This window comes from Pseudoliparis swirei, chromosome 4 (genome assembly GCF_029220125.1).
Source record: "Pseudoliparis swirei isolate HS2019 ecotype Mariana Trench chromosome 4, NWPU_hadal_v1, whole genome shotgun sequence".
Classification (NCBI taxonomy): Eukaryota; Metazoa; Chordata; class Actinopteri; order Perciformes; family Liparidae; genus Pseudoliparis; species Pseudoliparis swirei.
Window position 1 is genome coordinate 20,193,820 of NC_079391.1, and position 18,138 is coordinate 20,211,957.

An 18,138-nucleotide genomic window follows, 5' to 3' on the forward strand; every position below is an offset into this window, starting at 1 on the left:
CTTGTTATATACAATTGGACAAATCATTGCTTAAATATGGGTCTATCTCCATGCTTTTGGGCCGTACACGCCTCTGTACCGTAACACTAAGAATAGAGGTGCATTACATTTCAAGCGGCGGCTCACATGACCGAGTATCCGCGGATGCCGGCCTACGTGACCGCAGTGAAATACCCAAACATTCACCTGAAATTAGTAAAGGATGCACTTTGAAAGTTGTAATCTGACAAAATGAAAGAAATGCTGTCCCTTGTGATTTGACATTAAAACACTGTGTAATGGTTTAATGCTGCTGATAAATCGGCATTACCTTCCGGTTTGTCCTGTTTAATTGGTGGAGAGGCACCAAGAGTAGAGGTAGGGCTTCCTCTGCTCCGATCAGAGACGCGCAGTCGGCTGAGACCCCAGGAGCAGGATGATGCCCCTAATTCTCACGACATATGTTTTATGTCTCTGGAGTTTTACAGCGACAACAACGCTTTTACCGAGGATGACGTTCACAGAAAAAGGTATGAAATATTGAGCCTCTTTTCTTCTTCTTTCTAAGACTTTAAAATTAGATATTTCTGACGACGGCGCCAGGTGCATGCCCGGACGCATATTGAAGAAGACAAGGACAAGGAAAACGTTTTAGAACATGTGTTATCGTTGTCTGAGACACACAGAAGCCGAACACAGCTGCTGCATTGCGCTAGAAGTGATTAATAAAGTGCTTTTCTTTGGCTCAAGCAGCGACGATTTGGCACGTTCACTCTCCGGGAGTTAGGATGGAGACCATCCTTCTCGAAGAATTGTGTTTATTGTGATGGTAAACTGTCGGACATGTTGATAGAACCACATTAAAATATTGACTGACTACACGGTCACACACACCAAAGTCATTAATAGTATACGATGTATGATCATATTATGAAACAATACAAAAAGCTAAAAATGTCCTTGTATATAATTTTTAATTGCGCCAATATTATGTTGATATCGAATATATATTGTTTAAAAAAGTGTTTAAAGAATAATCGGTGAATACACTTTTGGAAAGTTTTAGTGTTTATAAAGATGCAACTTCATCATTAACAATAGGAAGAGGAACATTTAACACAAATGATAAAACGATGTCTGAATTCCATTGAGCTGCTTCAGTTTGTGTTACATTACTTGGATAGAACAGAAGCATCGGTAATGACCTTCATAGCACCTCTCGTTAAGGGGTCTGAAAAAGACCTGTCAAATTTCACGTTGACACTGAGGAAGGACAAAACGCTCCTTCTCGACATTCTCTCATGTGTAAACGCTGACTGCAGATCTTGCTGATTAATAAACCTCAATCTGAAAGCCCTTTTACAAGTCACCGTAAACTGTCACGCCTGTGTGCTTTTAAAATGCTTTCATTCTCACAATCCGGCAGCGTTCCATGTAGACCTCGTCTGTTGATGGGGACGTGAGGGCAGTTGTGGGAGCCTTTGAGCACCAGTAAGAAAGACAATGAAGAATTCATGAGATATATAAAATAAAAAAAACTTTCAGCCCAAACTGAGGTAGATTCTTTAAAACTCGACTCGAGACCAATAAGGACAAATGTTTTTCCACCTAAGAATTACACCAGCTTCAAAGTCTCACCAGGAGAGTCTCACCTAAACACTCAAAGCCTCTTTGGCTAGGAATAGGACAGCTAATTGTGAGGTTCAACACACACTTGGAATGGAGACCATACTAGTGTATGAACGTAGAAAGTCTCACAGGGACTTAACGAACAAGTACGGTCCTTTACTTCTGTTTCTCTTTCCCGTTTAGCATAAATGTAAATTGGGTATTGTGACACGTTTCTAGCCGTCACTAGTAGGTTCCCCTTTAAGCACCACGGAATGAGCAGTCGGAGTGATATTTGGTAATATATTTTATTATTCCCGACATCAGACAGTGTCTCTGCTCGGCACTCCACTCCCGTCTTCAGTCCATCCAGCTCCTTTAAAGACAAAGCCTCGCAGATACACAAAACACAGATTGTCATCAGCTGGACTGATTACCCATCAGACCAGCTGATGACAATCAGACACCGTTCCCTGAACCACACCCCCACTCCACCCACTCTGCAGCCAAGCCTAAACACACCCCGCTGCCACAGGTATATTTTGGCTGTTGGCATTTTTCAAAGACATTTCCAAGTTCCATTTCATGTTGGAATCAGTGGATATGGACATTTTAATTTGTCTACTGCTGTCTTTTAAACAGTGTTGTGTTTGGGGAAACTACTCCCATCATTTGCTACATTTTCAGTGGTATTTATGTGTTATGTTAATATCTTAATGAACGAGGTACGGCACGATGCAAGGCCGTACCGCGACTAACATCAGCACGCCAACATGATCACAAAGGCAATGCTAACAACCAGGTGCTAAGCAGCTGTGTTTCCCACGCTCTCCATCTCAGTTCAGTGTGTCAGCGTGCTAATCAAGCACAAAGTACACGTGAGGCTGATGGGAGACTCATCGGTTTCACAATCATTTGGTTGTAATTGAAATTATTAAACAGAGTCATCCTTGAACTTGATTACCTACACCAAATTTCATGACCGTCCATCCAGTAGCCTAGTTGGTTGAGACATTTGCCCCCAACACCACACCGTCAACCTCATGGCGGCGCTCCTGGAAAAGTCAGGGGACAAATGAAGTTTCTCATCTTGAATTCACGCGGGGAAAAAATAATGTTGAGCCAATTCATCAACTTGATGTTGAGATATTTCACTGGATGAGAGAACACATTGGCCAGCTGCTGTCACTCGAGGAAAAGTCATTAAGACTTGTTATTTAAGGAACATCAATATTCGTACCAGACATCATGGAAATCCATGTAAGCTTTCTGTCTAAACGTCAACCCCATGGTAGCACCGCAGGATTCTTAACGGCTTAGTGGCAATCCAGGGAATAGCTGATTGGGTGATTACATCTGGATAGCGCCGCGCCGCTGGCTCGGCTAATAACCAGTTAAGCTCTCGCTGTGTACACTTTACCTTATCCGTTGCACACAGTGTTGATTCAATATTTATTTTTCTTCCCTGTAGAGACAGCAATGAAAAGGTTACCGTTACCCGGACACCACGCATCCGTAGTGGTTGTCGTGGAAGGAGAGCCGGACACCGTGATAACCGCTGGACCAAAACACCTCAACTCACTCAACTTCCAAAATCCTCAGAAGGTACAGTGAACACCTCCGACAGTGTTTGCGTTCACAAGTAATCATCAGCGGCTTTGCATGTAATCCACATATGGCATTCATTCCCAGCGACGTGGACATGATAACAAGGCGCTCTTTCTCCTCACAGCCGCCTGTGGAAATACACGTGTGGTGGACGGAGTGCATCGACCACGGGCCTCCACCCAGACTGAGAGCAGTAAAAGAACATCCCTTCACAGCATGCAGCAGAACATGTGGACATGTTGGTCACATCGAATTGTAACATCGCAACCAATCTGTCTCTGGTCACTTAGGATTGCAACTATAACATCACATTGGTCCACAAGAGGGAGGAGGCCGACCAGCTGTTTCTGTGCGGGACCAACGGCAAGGAGACCCTGTGCTGCGACCTGGTAGGACGCCCCCACGGAGAGGAACAGGAACATGTCTGTCTCACCGTCACAACATCTTGGGGATAATCAGCGCTGGTGCTCCTTTCTGTCCGGTCGCTGAGCCACTCTCGTGTATTTGAAACAATCCAATTGTGCAACAGCTGGGGTAGTTTGAGATCTCTTGTGTTTTCTTGTAGAATTTATCAGAGCAGTCACCCGGGTGCCTTCCCTCGAAAAAAATGGAGAAAATAAAAGGCAGCATCAGGGAGTTTGTGATAAAGGAAGGTGAACCGTTTGCCCTACTGGGTGAGTTTCTGAACATGCAGGGTTTTTATTAAACTGCCCTTAATCTCTGCTTTTCAGCACAACTAACTTGCTTTCATCAGCTGAGCCCTTTCTCATGATGTTGCCTCCTTCTTTGCTCCCCATGCTCGGAGGGAGATTGCGCTGGTGTTTTCTGCTTGTGCCTACTGTTCACTCCAGACTCTCCCACCGGCCTCACAGCCAGCACAGATACATTCAGTCTCTTCCAGAGGTTTTGCATGTCGGTAAACTGCCGTCTGGAGTTTGAACCGGTGAACTGACTTTCTGCAAACCAAAAGCACAGCGATGCCGCTTTGATTCCTGAGACCTTTGGAACAGTTTGCTCTGTCTTTTGCAGATTCTCCTGAAAGTGATCTCTATATTACATACTCTGGATCTCAAGAGTATGTTGGCATCCATAAGTTTGGGAAAAACCGAGTTGCACCGGCAAGACACAATAAAGGTATTTGAATGGCGATAGATTTTGTTGTTGTTGTAAGAACTTAGTCTCATCAGTTAAAGGATCATCACTTTAAAATGTTCTACAGCGATAGAGAGAAACAATGACTTTGTCTTTCTCTCTATAGAGCAGCACTATGTGGGTTTGGTGCTCAGCAGACAGAACGAACCCCTGAAGGGTCGAGTATATGCCTTCTACAGGGAGAAAAACAGAGACACAGACTTGAACAGTGACATGTGGATCCCTTTTGTGGCCCGGGTTTGCACGGTAAGACCTGCGCAATCAAGGAATAAGTTTGTTCAGCAACATTTTATATATATATATATTTTTTTTTACATCAGATGTGTGCACATATGTGTAACACATCACTATACTACTGATTGCATACGCCTTATGAAAGAGTGATTGATCCGTTGGCTGCGCTATTGTTGCTAGGGGGATCGCGGCGGTCCCAAGAACATCCTGCAGTACAGCTGGACGTCCCAGATGAATGCCAGGCTCTTCTGTGGAGACGGCGACAGCCGACAGCATTTCTCTGAGCTGGTGGAAGTGGCCACTGTGCACGCAGACCAGTGGCAGGACACCAGGGTTTACGCACTCTTCAGAAATGAATGGTACAGACACGTGCATTATCATTCATGCATTCAAGAAAGGGTGGAGAGTTTCAAACACTGCCTCCCTCCAAGTTTGAATTATGTTGTAGGAAGATACATTAGAGTAGAACTCAAGTATAGCCATGACTTGAGTCTGCAATCCCCCCAAAAAACTCTTTCCAGCATCATAAGATTAAAACCAACCCGATATGAAAACAAGGATGACTTTTTGGCAATGTTGTGTCTGTCCATAAAACAGCAGTCACATGCCATGTCAGGCAATTGAACCAAACCATAACCACAAACCATCATGAGATGGGAGTAACGACTCTAAAAGTAGTTGTTTACTCAGAAGTAAAACAAGAGGAAAGTCTTCAGTTGACAAAACGGGCAAAGCGTCGAACATTTCCCCCGTGCTTTGAAGAGGATGATCACACAGAACTGCTCGGCGTTATGTGGTTTGTTCGAGCAGAGAAAGCTTCCCCTTTCGGGAGAGTTGAGTTCCTTCTTTCTAAACTTAGACCTGTCAGCTATATTTTCCTGACCAGCATGACTAAAGTTTACCCGCTGACCTCTGTGTCTCTCCGCAGGGGCATGAGTGCTGTGTGTGTCTACACCATCCAAGACATTGATCACATCTTCACAACCTCTCCATTCAAAGGCGAGGACGGGCAAAGCAACCGACCTAGAGAGGTACAGTATGTGTCAACACAGTTACGAAGAAGAAGATGTTATCAATTCCGAGTAACATATATGACTTTTTTATAAATCATCATGTCAGCACATCTTGAAATTCTCTTAAATTTGACAAGTATTTTCAAATGACCTTTTGTGTATATTATAGTATCTTTGAAGTCATCACCGGTGCTACTAGAATACCCAACACTGCATTATAATTGTTTGGTTTTAGCTCAATATTGTTGTTCGCCTTCAATTTCTATTTTCAAAAGGCTTTAACAATTACACCCACAGCGCCATGTACATATGATACAAGTCATTCAAAAGTGAGCCGGACAGGTTTTTCCGTCAACTCGTGGTGCCAACGATAGCTTGAGTCGCTTCTCTGCGTGCACACACGCGCGCACACACACGCACACACACACACACACGCACACATGCACACATGGCAACAAGTGTGCCAAACAAGAATTGGAAAGCTGGACAAGCAGGACAGGCGTTCACTGAACCACCACAAAACAAACTCAAACCCACATGTCTTTTTCTTTTTTACACCAGTGTGTTGAAGACAGCACAAAGATTCAACACAGCGTCCTGAGGATGATCGAGACCCATTCGGAGATGGCGCGATGGGTCCGGCCGGAGAACAACTCCGGCCCGCTCCTCTCTAATCACCACAGCTACACCCACATCCACGGTTTCCGGAACAACAGAGTCAGTCACCACAACGTCCTGTTCCTGTCTCTAAGTGAGTGATATTAATAAGAGAAGTTGAAATTAAGAATTGTGTTTCCTGGTCATGAATGTACGCTTGAGAGTCATTACATACACAGGTTCCTCTAAATAATCGTTACTATTTGAACAATCTACTGTTTGACATTTTAAATGAACAAGATATGTTCAGTTTAACATAGTAGCTGAGGTGTTGCAGCTCTAAACACGAGTGTGAAGTATTGGAGAAAGGACTCACAGCCTGACTGAACAGAGTCCTACATGGCTAAGACTGGACAGGTCAGCTTTGAGTCGGACCGGACTGGGCAGGGCAATAAAGGGAAGTGGGTTTTCTGTTAAACACTGACTGATCTCCAGATAGTCCAGAAATCGCACCTTTGGTTGTTGTTTACATTTTTGGGGTTTTGTGTGTAATTTCCCATGATGCATCATATGAAATAGGCTAATGTTAAAATTGAACCATTTTAAGACATATAATGTGCCCTTTTGCACTTTGGCCCATGTGCCTATTAAAAATAACATGAAGAGATGTAAGTCTTAAAAATTAAACCCTTTTTTTTGTGGAAGGAAATATGAACTTCAGCCTTTGAGCATATCTTTAAAGAGTTACAAATGAGGATATTAAACATGTTTGGACTTATTCTAACAACTGGCATCCAAGCCTCAAGCCTCCTATTTGACTGACATGGAAGCAACTTTGCTTATCAGCCTCGATTACGTCAGCACTGCAATACAGAGAACTGATAACGTCTCTGTTGGCTCGTTGGAAATGAATTATATTCAATATTCAAATTACAACATTGTAAAAGTATCCGTAGGTTACAATCCCAATGTAGTGCCAGGCTCAACAGGGCTTTCATTTTTTGCTCAAATCCTTTGCTTGACGAGTCATAACGAGGTGATGAAAAATGTGATATGAGTGGGTTGGTTTGTACAGGTTTGAGTATTTAGTTATCTTCTTCCGGTCTTCCTGATCTAGATAATGGAGCGATTCATAAGGTGATGCAGAATAAAAGTCAGACATTTATCATCGCTGAGTATCAACCTTTCAACCACAGGACCCACGTCATCAGCATCAGCCTCCACCCCTCCTCTGTGAGTAACACAGCCAACATAACTGTTCCACCAAAAACCAAGACACAAGGGGGGATTCTTACTCATATAGACCAATAATGGTGAGAGTGAGTAAAAGCAAAATAGTAGCAATTATGAAAGAAGGGCGTGCAACTTGGATGATTTTGGAAGCAGTCTAAACTTCTCAGAGGATATTGTTTTTTTAAATAATAATAAAAAAGAAAAGTGGTCCCATTTAATTTTTAAAAACAAAATATGTCCTGTAATTGCAGGGGAAGCTGTATGTGGGCTCCAGAAATGAACTGGTCCAACTGAATGTGGCAAACTGTGCCCAGTACGGGGACAGCTGTGAGCTCTGCGTCTTGGCCAGAGACCCCTACTGTGGCTGGAACGGCACCCACTGCACCCCCGAGACAGAGTAAGATGGATCAGGACACATTTCATGGTCTAAATATTCAAACATAAGCTTTCATTTCATAAACAGAGCGTACATGTCGTAAGGGCCTCGCCTCCATGGATACCACTTACTGCTAAATTGATTTGTTGTAAAGTACAACCGCGAGCTAGAAACAAGCAACACATACGTCTAGAACTGACCATGTAGTCCTATGACTCAGCACAAATGTGCATTGACTTCTATTGTCTGAACACACCTGCTATCATAATTACATTCTCACCTTACAGAGACAAGTTAACTTGCAATGCTTTCTGTCAAGAAGATAGTTTGTCATGAAATGAACATCTTTAGATTCCTCACATGTGTGTGGTACTTGGTACTACTGGTCTCTACACCACCTACATACAGAAACACAGACACCACCTCCACATCTGCATACACACTTCCTGTAATGTGCTTGATGACTTTGATCACTCATACGACGCATCGTAAAACTGACACTAATTTGCTCGAGGATGAACTTCTAGTGATGAGTTTCCCCTCATGGGGAAAGGCTGTGTGACGATGGGAACAGGAGAAAAGGAGTCTCTGAGTAAGAGTCTGTCTGGCAGCACATCTAATGTGGTGAAATGCAATGACTGCAAAATCCCCCGTGAGCCCCCCTTACCAGGAGGTAATGGAAGTGACTAATGGTTAATGTAACCTAGTTTTTTTAATGCTGATGTGGATTCATGTAGAATCTAATAAACTCCTCTCGTTACATCCCCTCTAAACTCGATATGATCATCTACCTTCCTCCAGTATATTACTTTGAGCAACACTGAATTATTTCCCTTTCATTTGTATTGTTTGAATTGACTTTTGTTTTATAAAATAATAAGATACGGTCACAAAGTAGTGGGATTATGGAGTAATGTGGGTTTCATATATATAAAATAATATATTTTCTAATTGCATGTTATTTTTTAAATTATTTTAAAGTTAAACTGAGGAGCTTGAAAGCGAACCTAAGATATATTTAGTCATAAATAACTTATTTTTATATGGCGTTGCCAGTGAAGTCTTCATGGGGTTCTGTGGGATCCAGTGAACAGGAGCCTGGATCTGTTCTCACACTGTGTTGTGACAGTTGTGTACTTTGTGTGTCTCCATTAAGACATTTTCTTTGGTTTATTTGATAAGGGACCGTCCACATTTATAAAAACATTTCTGTAAATGTGCCAGTTAGCTAAGAGGCTATTTTTCATCCGTATTGTCCCGAGAGGCAGATGTCATAAAACAAACCTAAAAACATAAGATTACACATACAATGTTTGTACAATATTTATGCTTTACAGTGGGTGCACAACTAATTAATAGTGAGTATCCTCTTAGACGTTGTAAAGTACCAACAAGACATGCAACAAGAAGACTCACACATTCAACACATTTAAATGTTTGATGGACTTAGACACGCTGACAGATGGTTTTCTTGTTTCCGGTGTGTCTGCACATATTGCTGGTGAGTTTTATGTACTCATAGTAGCTTTTGCTTTCGACTCGCATATTTTGATGCACATTTTGAAGTATCGCAATAGGCGAGCTGTAAAGAAACTGCTCAATTGCACACAAAGAAAATGTTTGCTTTTGGTATTTTTTTGCCTTTGACGCAAAAGTGTTGATGCACACAAATGTGTTATAGCGACGTCGTCGTCAGATAAATTCTGTCGCAGCGAACATTTCACTCACATGACTGATCAGCTGTTCCCGCTGCATATCTCTTTAATATATGAAGACTCGTCTTTGTCTCCGGACAGCATGACAAATGGCCAACAGTCACTGACATGACAGACTATTAAACAATTAGAACTGGCCTCACTGGAACTAATGATTGAAGACCTCTTTCCATTGGTTAGAAGGCCAACTTGTGTTGTTTACGGTTCTAAACCTCTAAGACAGCCATGCGTAGCTTTAGGCAACAACTCCTATCCAAACTATGCTGTAGCCCAGTTTATTTGCTCCAAACAAGTTGATGCAAAGGCACATATTTTACATTTCTCTTTCTGCGGCATGACAACATTTGACCTATTAGCTTGATAATTGAATGGAAACATGCACAGCTTCTGTTTGTAACCCAACTGCCATATTTGTCTCACTAAAAATATCCTTTCCGTGACAGTGGCACGCTGCAGGATCTGACCCATGGGAACCATGCCGTCTGCTTGCTCGTGTCGAAGGTTCAGCTCCCTGAAAAAGGTATGTCGATGTTCATGAGGTTACTGCATCCAGGTCTGGCTAAGCTAGGCTCACCGGCGACTGGCTTATACTGAACAGCCTCCCTCCGCCACCCGTGTTTATAAATGAAATCATTTTGTATGCATACAACGTACAAAACCCGACATTTTTTAAATTGCATACAACAGAAGCGAAAAGCTTGATTTGTAGAATTGAAGGAAGAGTCATCGTCGTTAATGTCGTCTACCGTCGCACCACCCGCCATGACACATTCATTTTATGTGTAAACATTAATGCCAATAAAGGATTCAGATTCTGGTAACAAAACAAGCCCTTTGAGCAAGGCACTACAATACAAAAACACTCATCACAGGTTCTGCCCTGTGAGATAACATTGATCCAAAAACATCAGGATATGCCTGTGGCATGAATAAGTAGGCAAACACATGCAAAACATATTCACAAACAACTCAAAGTAGACAGGGCTTCACAACGTTTACTGCCTGAACAGCCCAGTGGGTCCAAAGGCAGGTTTATGAATATAAATTAGGAATAATAATGGTCCAAGAATGGGCCCCTGTGGAACCCCACATATTAGTCTAGCTATTGTTTGAATAACACCCTTTAACAAAAACAAACGGTTTTCTTTTGGCGACATAACTTTTTCACCATTTTTATTCAATGTCTTGGAATCCATATTTATGCAGCTTTTTCAAAAGAATATTGTGGTTTACCGTGTCGAAAGCTTTAGTCAAGTGGAGAGATAACTTTATCAACTAGGTAAAGTAAAGCCATATACGTTGAATGAATTTGTACGGAAACCATGCTAGTGTTTTTAAAGAATTGAACTCTATATGAAACATGATCCTTTTTTGTACAATTATATTTTTTTAGGCAATACAGATATCTATAGTTGTTAAAACATGGGTTTTCTGCTTTAAACAAAGACAATGTGAAGACGAACAAATGGCTGCAGTATTGACTGTTTCACCTGTTTGACAAGAAATGTGGAAATGTTGTCATCGGCAGCCGAAGATGTTTTGAGATCATCAATTATATCACTTCTTAAATATCTGGGGGCAGAGATAATAGGGACATTTGTTGGAATAAAATCCAGTGGATTCCCATGACAAGCCGGAATATTGTTAGCTAAATCCTGACCAATGTTTACAAAGAGTTCATTAAATTATTGAGCGATATCAAAGAGTTTCTCAAGAGAATTTTGTCCATCCATCGTTGGTCGTCTCTTCTCTTTGCAGCAACTTTTCTTTTAACATTCAAACACTTCAAAAATGTTTCACTGGAATATTTATTTTTTGCAGATCTAATGATAGGGGTATAATTATTTCTTCAGGATTTCTGTGCACCGTGAGTCAGAGGAGTAGATGTTGAATGATATTTTCTGCAGTTAATTTTTTCTTCAATAGCTTGACAGCTTTTCTTGGAGGAACTACAAATTGGAAAACACTCATTGAAACTCAGGTTAAAAACTTTCATCGACATCAGTACAACATCAGAGAGCACAATGCGGTCCGCTGACGATACAGTTCTCTATTGTCCTCGAGCCGTTTTAGAGTGCGTCACCCCCACGCCAGACCTGCTTCCTCAATGCCCAACATGGAAACTAAAATGTACACATTTCAGGTCATTTGCAAACAACGTGAAGAACGCCACCTTTGCGTTATTGAAAAACCCTTTATCAAATACATCTTCAAGTTGTTGCAGAGTACAAACATGTTGTTGGAGTAGTTTTACTATTTATATTACACTTATTCAATACTCCAAGCCCGACTACAGTACAAATGACCCTTGCTCTTCTACTCAGTCATTCTATCTTTTCCTTAAGCATCTTCTTCATTAAACATATTAAACATTTAAATTTGCCTTGGCTTGTTCCGCCTGTGGGTATCCAGGCACAATTCCAAGAGGCTTGCCATGCTCCAAAAAATAGTTAACCGGTTAAGCAAACAGCCGTCTAACAGTTTAACAAACCTGTTTCTTTCCTCAGTGTTTCGAGGTTCCACTGCAACACATGCAGACGAGGCCCCGGTCAGCGTCACTCTTTCCCCCGAGTCCAAGTATTTCCTCCGGTGCCCGTTGTCGTCCCATCACGCCCAATATAGCTGGCGTCACCTTGGAAGCAGCACGCGGTGCAGCTGGAGGGAGCAGCAGTGCCTCCTCCTCATCGACAGCATGGGGCCCGAGCAGGCGGGAGCGTACACATGTGAGTCGGAGGAGATGGGCCACAGGAGAGTGCTGGCGCAGTACCGACTACAGCTGGAGGGCCGGGCGGCGGGCCCTTCATCGAGCCGACTGATCTGGCTTTGTCTCTTGGCTGTTCTGGTCAAGAGTTTGTCCTGAGTAGAGAAGATGGAAGGAAAACCACGGCAATAAACTGTCTGTCATCGTAAGACAGCTAGGGCCGCGAGCTAACATTAAAAACCTTTATTTTGTTACCACAGGTCCTGATAGTTTCCTTTGATTTAACTCACAAAATGTGCTCCACTTGTGCATTCGTGAATCAGCGTTGCTTTCAACCGAGAAGACATCGATAAAGAAAACGGATGTCCCAATCTAGCTTTGGACATAAGTCCTCGCCCTCAAATGCACTTTCTGAATAATGTTAAGTCGAAAAGACATAAAAGTTCAAATGTTCCTCATCTAGCATCTCTGAATCCGTTGACATGTCCGCTGCACACAAACAGCCGGTGTACCGTTAAGACTGATGTGAATTCACATTTTATCAGCCCAGTTAAATCTTAATGTTTTGATTGCATTAAAAGTGTAATCTCAAAGCAAACCCACACGTATGGGTGGAAGTGGTATTGTAACGGGTAAAAGATAACCTCCTCGCAAGGTTTCCACACCAGAAATATTTAATCTGTATATTAGTTAAGACCAGCATAATAAAAAATAATATTGACAAATGTCTCCGTTAATGGGACTTTCAAATTTCAGCACCGTGTCGAACAAAAGTCAGCAAGAGGTTCCTCTTGCTTTGTGCTTGGACTTAGTCTCTCCCTCCCGCTACCATCTTTGGGGTAAGAAATACATGCAGAGCTGCAACTGGGGTTACTGGGACTATTATGAATTGTGTTTAAGTTATTTTGAAATACTCACACTTTGCTTTACTGAGAAATTGTGCCCGGATGAGAGGACATTCTGTCCTTGCTGTAATTTCCTACCTCAGACTTGGCCAACACGCTTTGAGCAACGCACTGTATGTCAAGACGTCTCTGCTTGATACTCTTAGAACTTTATTTACTGTAATAAACATATGTATTTAATACTCGTGTTGGACTTGTTTGTTGCACCATCTGCGATGTCTTGTTGTGAGTTGCCCTTACTTGAGCGTTACAATGGATTTATTTTTCAAAACATCCAATATGAATGACAATCTTTTTTTGTTCAGTATTTTCCTGTCATTGCTTGTGACATTTGACCCGTTTAGTTCTCCAACGTCATCATGAAGGGAAGCGGCGGTGACACAAAGGCTGCACTTCTTGGCTCCCTCACACATTTACACCTTAAAAATAAAAAAGGGTTATTTTTATATGGTTTTTTTCTTTTTTGATTAAACAAAAGGCTCCCCACCCCAGTGGTTCTAGAGGGGGACAGAATGACTCAATGGAAATCTGGGGCTGATGTACTGGTGGGAGAACCAATGGGACATTTTTACATTACATGTCATTTAGCTGACGCTTTTATCCAAAGCGACTTACAATCCTGTTACATTCATACACTGTAGACGCAGCTACAGGGAGCAATTCAGGGTTAAGTGTCTTGCTCAAGGACACATTGACTAGGGCGGGGACAGAACCTCAAACCCCCTGATTGAAAGACGGACCTGCTAACCACTGACCCATAGTCGCCCACATTTCAGTGGTCGAGGCTCTGGGTTGTTTGTTTGCTGAGGGAACCGACGGAACCTGGGACACAGAAACCTACAGTTAGTTTGAAAAAGGAAGTGAATTATTTTTGTCCTCCCGGAAGTGAACGTTTGAGGATGTGAAACCGTTTCTAAATGTTAACCCAGCTTCTGAAAAGGGGTAGAAGGTGTAAATCACACCTTGGAAAGAAGCGCACCTGGTGATTTCAGAGGCCCAACGACACTTTAAAAAAGAAGAAATAAAACAAACACACATGGAAGTAAGATATAAAGTAAAACTTTATCATGACATACAAGTTTAAAGCCCTGAGAACCATATCTTTATATTACTAATATGAACAAAACTGAATGTGTGAAAACCACTTTGGAAAAGTGCTCCTCTTAAATACAATCAGCACAAACCAGTTTTTACAAGCATTCATGTGTTTTGTCCTAGTTTTTTTTTGTTTGCTTTAATCAAAGAGAAAACTATAATATCATTATTAACCATGTCCATAATAATAATAACAGTACAAAAATATGCACAAACCCCACAGTTGAATTAATATACGGAGCATTGTACAAGCCAAAAAACATAAAATTGATAAATGAGGTATTCGATAACCACTTGCATATGCGCCTGTTTTTACACAGATCAGGTTAGTTTTAAAACAATTTTAAAACTGAATTAACGCCAAAATCATCTGAGAGACAAAAGGTTCTGCAGACTTCCAACTTCACAGCTTCCTGAGTGACGAGACCTCGCCTACAGTTACTGACGACACAAAACAACGTTGCATTCAGCGAAGTGACCGCAGCGTCCGGCAGCACTCGTCCCCCAACGCAGCTTCAATATCGAACGCAACAGTGACTGCAGCCCACTGAACCTGAGGTACTGTGGTATGACGAGGTAGGGGTCACACACACACACACACACACACACACACACACACACACACACACACACACACACACACACACACACACACACACACACACACACACACACACACACACACACACACACACACACACACACACACACACACACACACACACACACACACACACACACACACACACACGGCGCCTAAAGGATTACGCTGAACCGTGACTGAAAACGAGGTCCACCAGGACGCAAAAACTAAAAACACACACACAAATAAATAGCCAAACTCAGTTGTTACCAACAGCGTGAATGACAAGTGTTGTCCTAACGTCTGATTGAAGTTTTCGCCAAAATCAAATCAAGAAGTGATTACTCTCCGATGGATTAAGCTCGGAGAGAAAGACTTTTTCCCCGACCAGTAGTAGAGAAAACTGCACCGGAGGGATCTCACCAGCAACGATTTTAAGGCAGCGTCTACAGATCTCACCTTTTTTCTTTTAGTTTTTTTATAAAATACAGTTATGTGTCATGCAGGGTTCTGAAGGGATCACCAAAGAGGACGTCCGGTCCTCAAACTGAGATCTGCACTGCAAAACATTTGCAAAAACCTGACACGTAATAGCTCAAATACAGTCTAGTAAAAGCAACAAGGCTGCCCACCTCGGATCCACTGGGCTTAATTAAAGAGGTTTCTAAACGGATACAATGCCTCACATTCAACACAGATAAAGCTAGAAAAATTCATTTTCATCCTTTGTGGCATCTCAAAATACGTAAAAATTTACTTTAAAAAGGGAGAAAAATGCCGTTCAATTTGAGGGATAATTCAACAGTTACTGGATTATCAGAAAGTGGTTTCTTTAATTGAAGGGGCCAGACTCGTGGGCCTCTATGCACACTGGCTGAGAGGGCATGAGCCAACTCCAGGTGTTGTGTCTGAATTATTATTTTAAGGATTCAATTAGGGGGAGATCGGAGGATGCCACAGCATCTGGGCTACTGTTCTGTTCAACACTTTAATATCCGCCAACAAAAAATATCTGTACATGTCATGTAATCAGATTTTGAGTCTTTGAATCCAGATAGAAATGTACGTATTGCCACTGTCGAGTCATGCCGTAAAACGCAAAACATGGGGTTTCACCTCACCTAAAGACGTTTTCATTTGCTTTCAGAAAAACAAATCTAAATCAGAATAAATGATTCTTTTCTTTGCAGAACAGACCGTACGCTGCCTCGCTGTGCACCGCAGCAGGCCGGATCATACCAGGGATCAATCACGAGGAGCGAGTCTTTGGTGTCTAGCTGTGCAATAACCAGAGGCTAACGTGAACCAGAAGATCAAGGTGTTTTTAACGCTGGTGACATGATTGTAGACATGCATTATCATTTCGCTGCTGTCGTGGGGGAAAAAAAAGACACGCAGACTGCGATTTTGGAGTTTAAGGTTAACATGGTCGATTGTTGTTGTTTTTCTTTTCTCTCCGTTTTGACCCACCGCCACCTCGAAACCCGTTGACAATCCGACAGATCTACACGTGTCCGTGAAGAACTATTCTCTTCCCCTGTCTTCTCAGACAACCTGAGGAACAAAGAAAAGAAAAAAAGAGAAGAAGAAAGCAAGCAAGCATAAAACAAGTTACACAAGTGAACACAGGAGCGGAGAGAGCGATAGCGAGCACCATCCCAATTCCGTTAGGCCCCAAAAAACACCAGCAGTGCGTCAGTACGCTCACGTCAGTTTCAGGTCAGGTAAGACATCCATCACGTGGGTGAGGGGGGGTTGTGGTATCAAGTCTTGGTGGCTTTGCAGCCGCATGAGGTATGTAGTGTAGCTCTCCTTTGGGAGAGTCTGATGAGGTATTCTCGAACAGTCGTGTAGACTTGTGCATTCTTCAGGTTTCGAATCCCTTCTTTTTCTTTATAATCAACAGCGATTCCTTGCAGTTGTCACGTTGCTTCCTGAGAGACGCCCCTGCCCTCCCCCCAAAAGAGCAGAGAGGCCGGTATGAGACACCTGAGAAACGATGCACTGACGCCACCCGTGTCGGATTGACATTCAGCTCTGTGGCCGGAGGAAGGGTGCACAAACAAGATGGTGGGAAACAAACTCACACCGATTGTTCTGAACTACCGCTCAGTGACATCAGACAGGAGCCGAGCTCAGGGTCTGCTCGGCCTGGATTAGAGTTGCCGTTCCCCCGGCTTTGTGCTCCACGTGTTTGTCAAAGACTGTTTGAGCGGTTCTGCAATGAGTGGAATTTTCCTTTTCGATGGGACACAAAATCCCTGGGCATTGCCACGGTGGGAGGCGTGTACATAATGAACCTTCCAGCCAATACGATGGACCTGACACGATCTGACCTGAGGGCGGCGTTCTGGGATTAGGTACGTTACGTGCTGATCCACAGCATCCGATCGTTCACCAGTTTGAGTCGAGTCTACGGTGTGCTGCAGCAACCCGAGCGGCCCGGGTTGGGAGGCCTGCCGCTGTGAGGTGGGGGCTCTGTTTGCGAGGTTCCACCGGTAAGAGAGTTACCTGACTTCCCCTGATTGCAACTAGTTCAAAAAACAAACAAAATAAAAGAATATAAAAATAAAGTTGATTCAGGTTAAATATACTACAGCTCCTGAGGTAAAGACACCACTGCAGGTTACTTGATTTGAGGTATGTAAAGAGAGAAAAAAAAAAAAAAAAAATCATCCTAAAAACACACGAAAGAAAAAAGAAGACAAAATGGCAACAAACAAAATGTTCTAAGATAAAACTTTTCAAGTTCAGTTGTGACTTCACCTGTCAGTGGGTTTTGGCTGAGCTGATTGTGTTTAGCATGTACATTTGTATGTGTGTGTAGATTGATTGTGTGTGTGTGTGTGCGTGCATGCATGTATAATTGTGTGTGTTTGTAGTGTAGTGCATGTATGTGATTGTGTATCGAGTAAAATGCATAGCTGTGCATTTGGGCACGTGCTGTCACAATATTCTTGGGCTCTGTGTTCGTGATTGGACAGCCAAGAGGTCGACAGGGTTGATGAGGTATTTGTTGTGCAACAGTTTGTTATTCTTATCCGTTTCTCATTGTACTGTATATTTATTGCTGGGGAGGCCTGTGGGAGCAGGTGCAAAGGGTGGGCCCCCCAAGTTAGGGTGACCCGCTGGGGGCCGGCTCAGCAGAGCCCTTGGAAGAGGAGGAGGACGTGGGGCTGAGGGTCTGAGCCAGGTGTGCAGAGAAGCCGTAGCTAGTGCTGGCTCCAGCTGGGGAGGCGGCAGCAGCAGCAGCAGCACCCGCCGACACAGCAGGCCCCGGGGCCCCACCAGACTTCTGGGCAAACAGGGTTCCTGTCGGAAAACGTGAGACATCACAAC

At 42.9% G+C, this 18,138-nt stretch overlaps 2 protein-coding genes across 4 annotated transcripts in view; one reads left to right on the top strand and one right to left on the bottom strand.

Moving 5' to 3' along the window:
• Nucleotides 1-358: 358 nt before the first annotated feature.
• On the top strand, nt 359-13,301 carry LOC130192506 (semaphorin-7A). Its single transcript, XM_056412546.1, has 14 exons — nt 359-509; nt 3,059-3,192; nt 3,320-3,388; nt 3,486-3,584; nt 3,761-3,869; nt 4,225-4,329; nt 4,454-4,593; nt 4,762-4,940; nt 5,510-5,612; nt 6,156-6,345; nt 7,309-7,424; nt 7,676-7,821; nt 9,959-10,035; nt 12,023-13,301. The coding sequence occupies exons 1-14, from the start codon at nt 416-418 to the stop codon at nt 12,373-12,375; spliced, it is 1,914 nt and encodes a 637-aa protein (XP_056268521.1). The 5' UTR covers nt 359-415; the 3' UTR covers nt 12,376-13,301.
• Nucleotides 13,302-14,894: 1,593 nt separating this feature from the next.
• LOC130192505 (AT-rich interactive domain-containing protein 3B-like) overlaps nt 14,895-18,138 on the bottom strand; it is a 49,769-nt gene continuing 46,525 nt past the window's right edge. For all 3 annotated transcript variants that reach the window (XM_056412543.1, XM_056412544.1, XM_056412545.1), the window contains exon 9: nt 14,895-18,111. In XM_056412543.1, the coding sequence (XP_056268518.1) occupies nt 17,915-18,111 (197 nt within the window). In that variant the 3' untranslated portion in view covers nt 14,895-17,914. The remainder of the gene's footprint in view (nt 18,112-18,138) is intronic.

What these genes read in the sequence shown, in the direction of transcription:
- LOC130192506 (XM_056412546.1), top strand. Translation starts at nt 416, where the DNA reads ATGATGCCCCTAATTCTCACGACATATGTTTTATGTCTCTGGAGTTTT. An exon ending in ACTTCCAAAATCCTCAGAAG is followed by an intron (nt 3,193 to 3,319) that starts GTACAGTGAACA and finishes TTCTCCTCACAG; the next exon opens with CCGCCTGTGGAAATACACGT. An exon ending in CTCCACCCAGACTGAGAGCA is followed by an intron (nt 3,389 to 3,485) that starts GTAAAAGAACAT and finishes CTGGTCACTTAG; the next exon opens with GATTGCAACTATAACATCAC.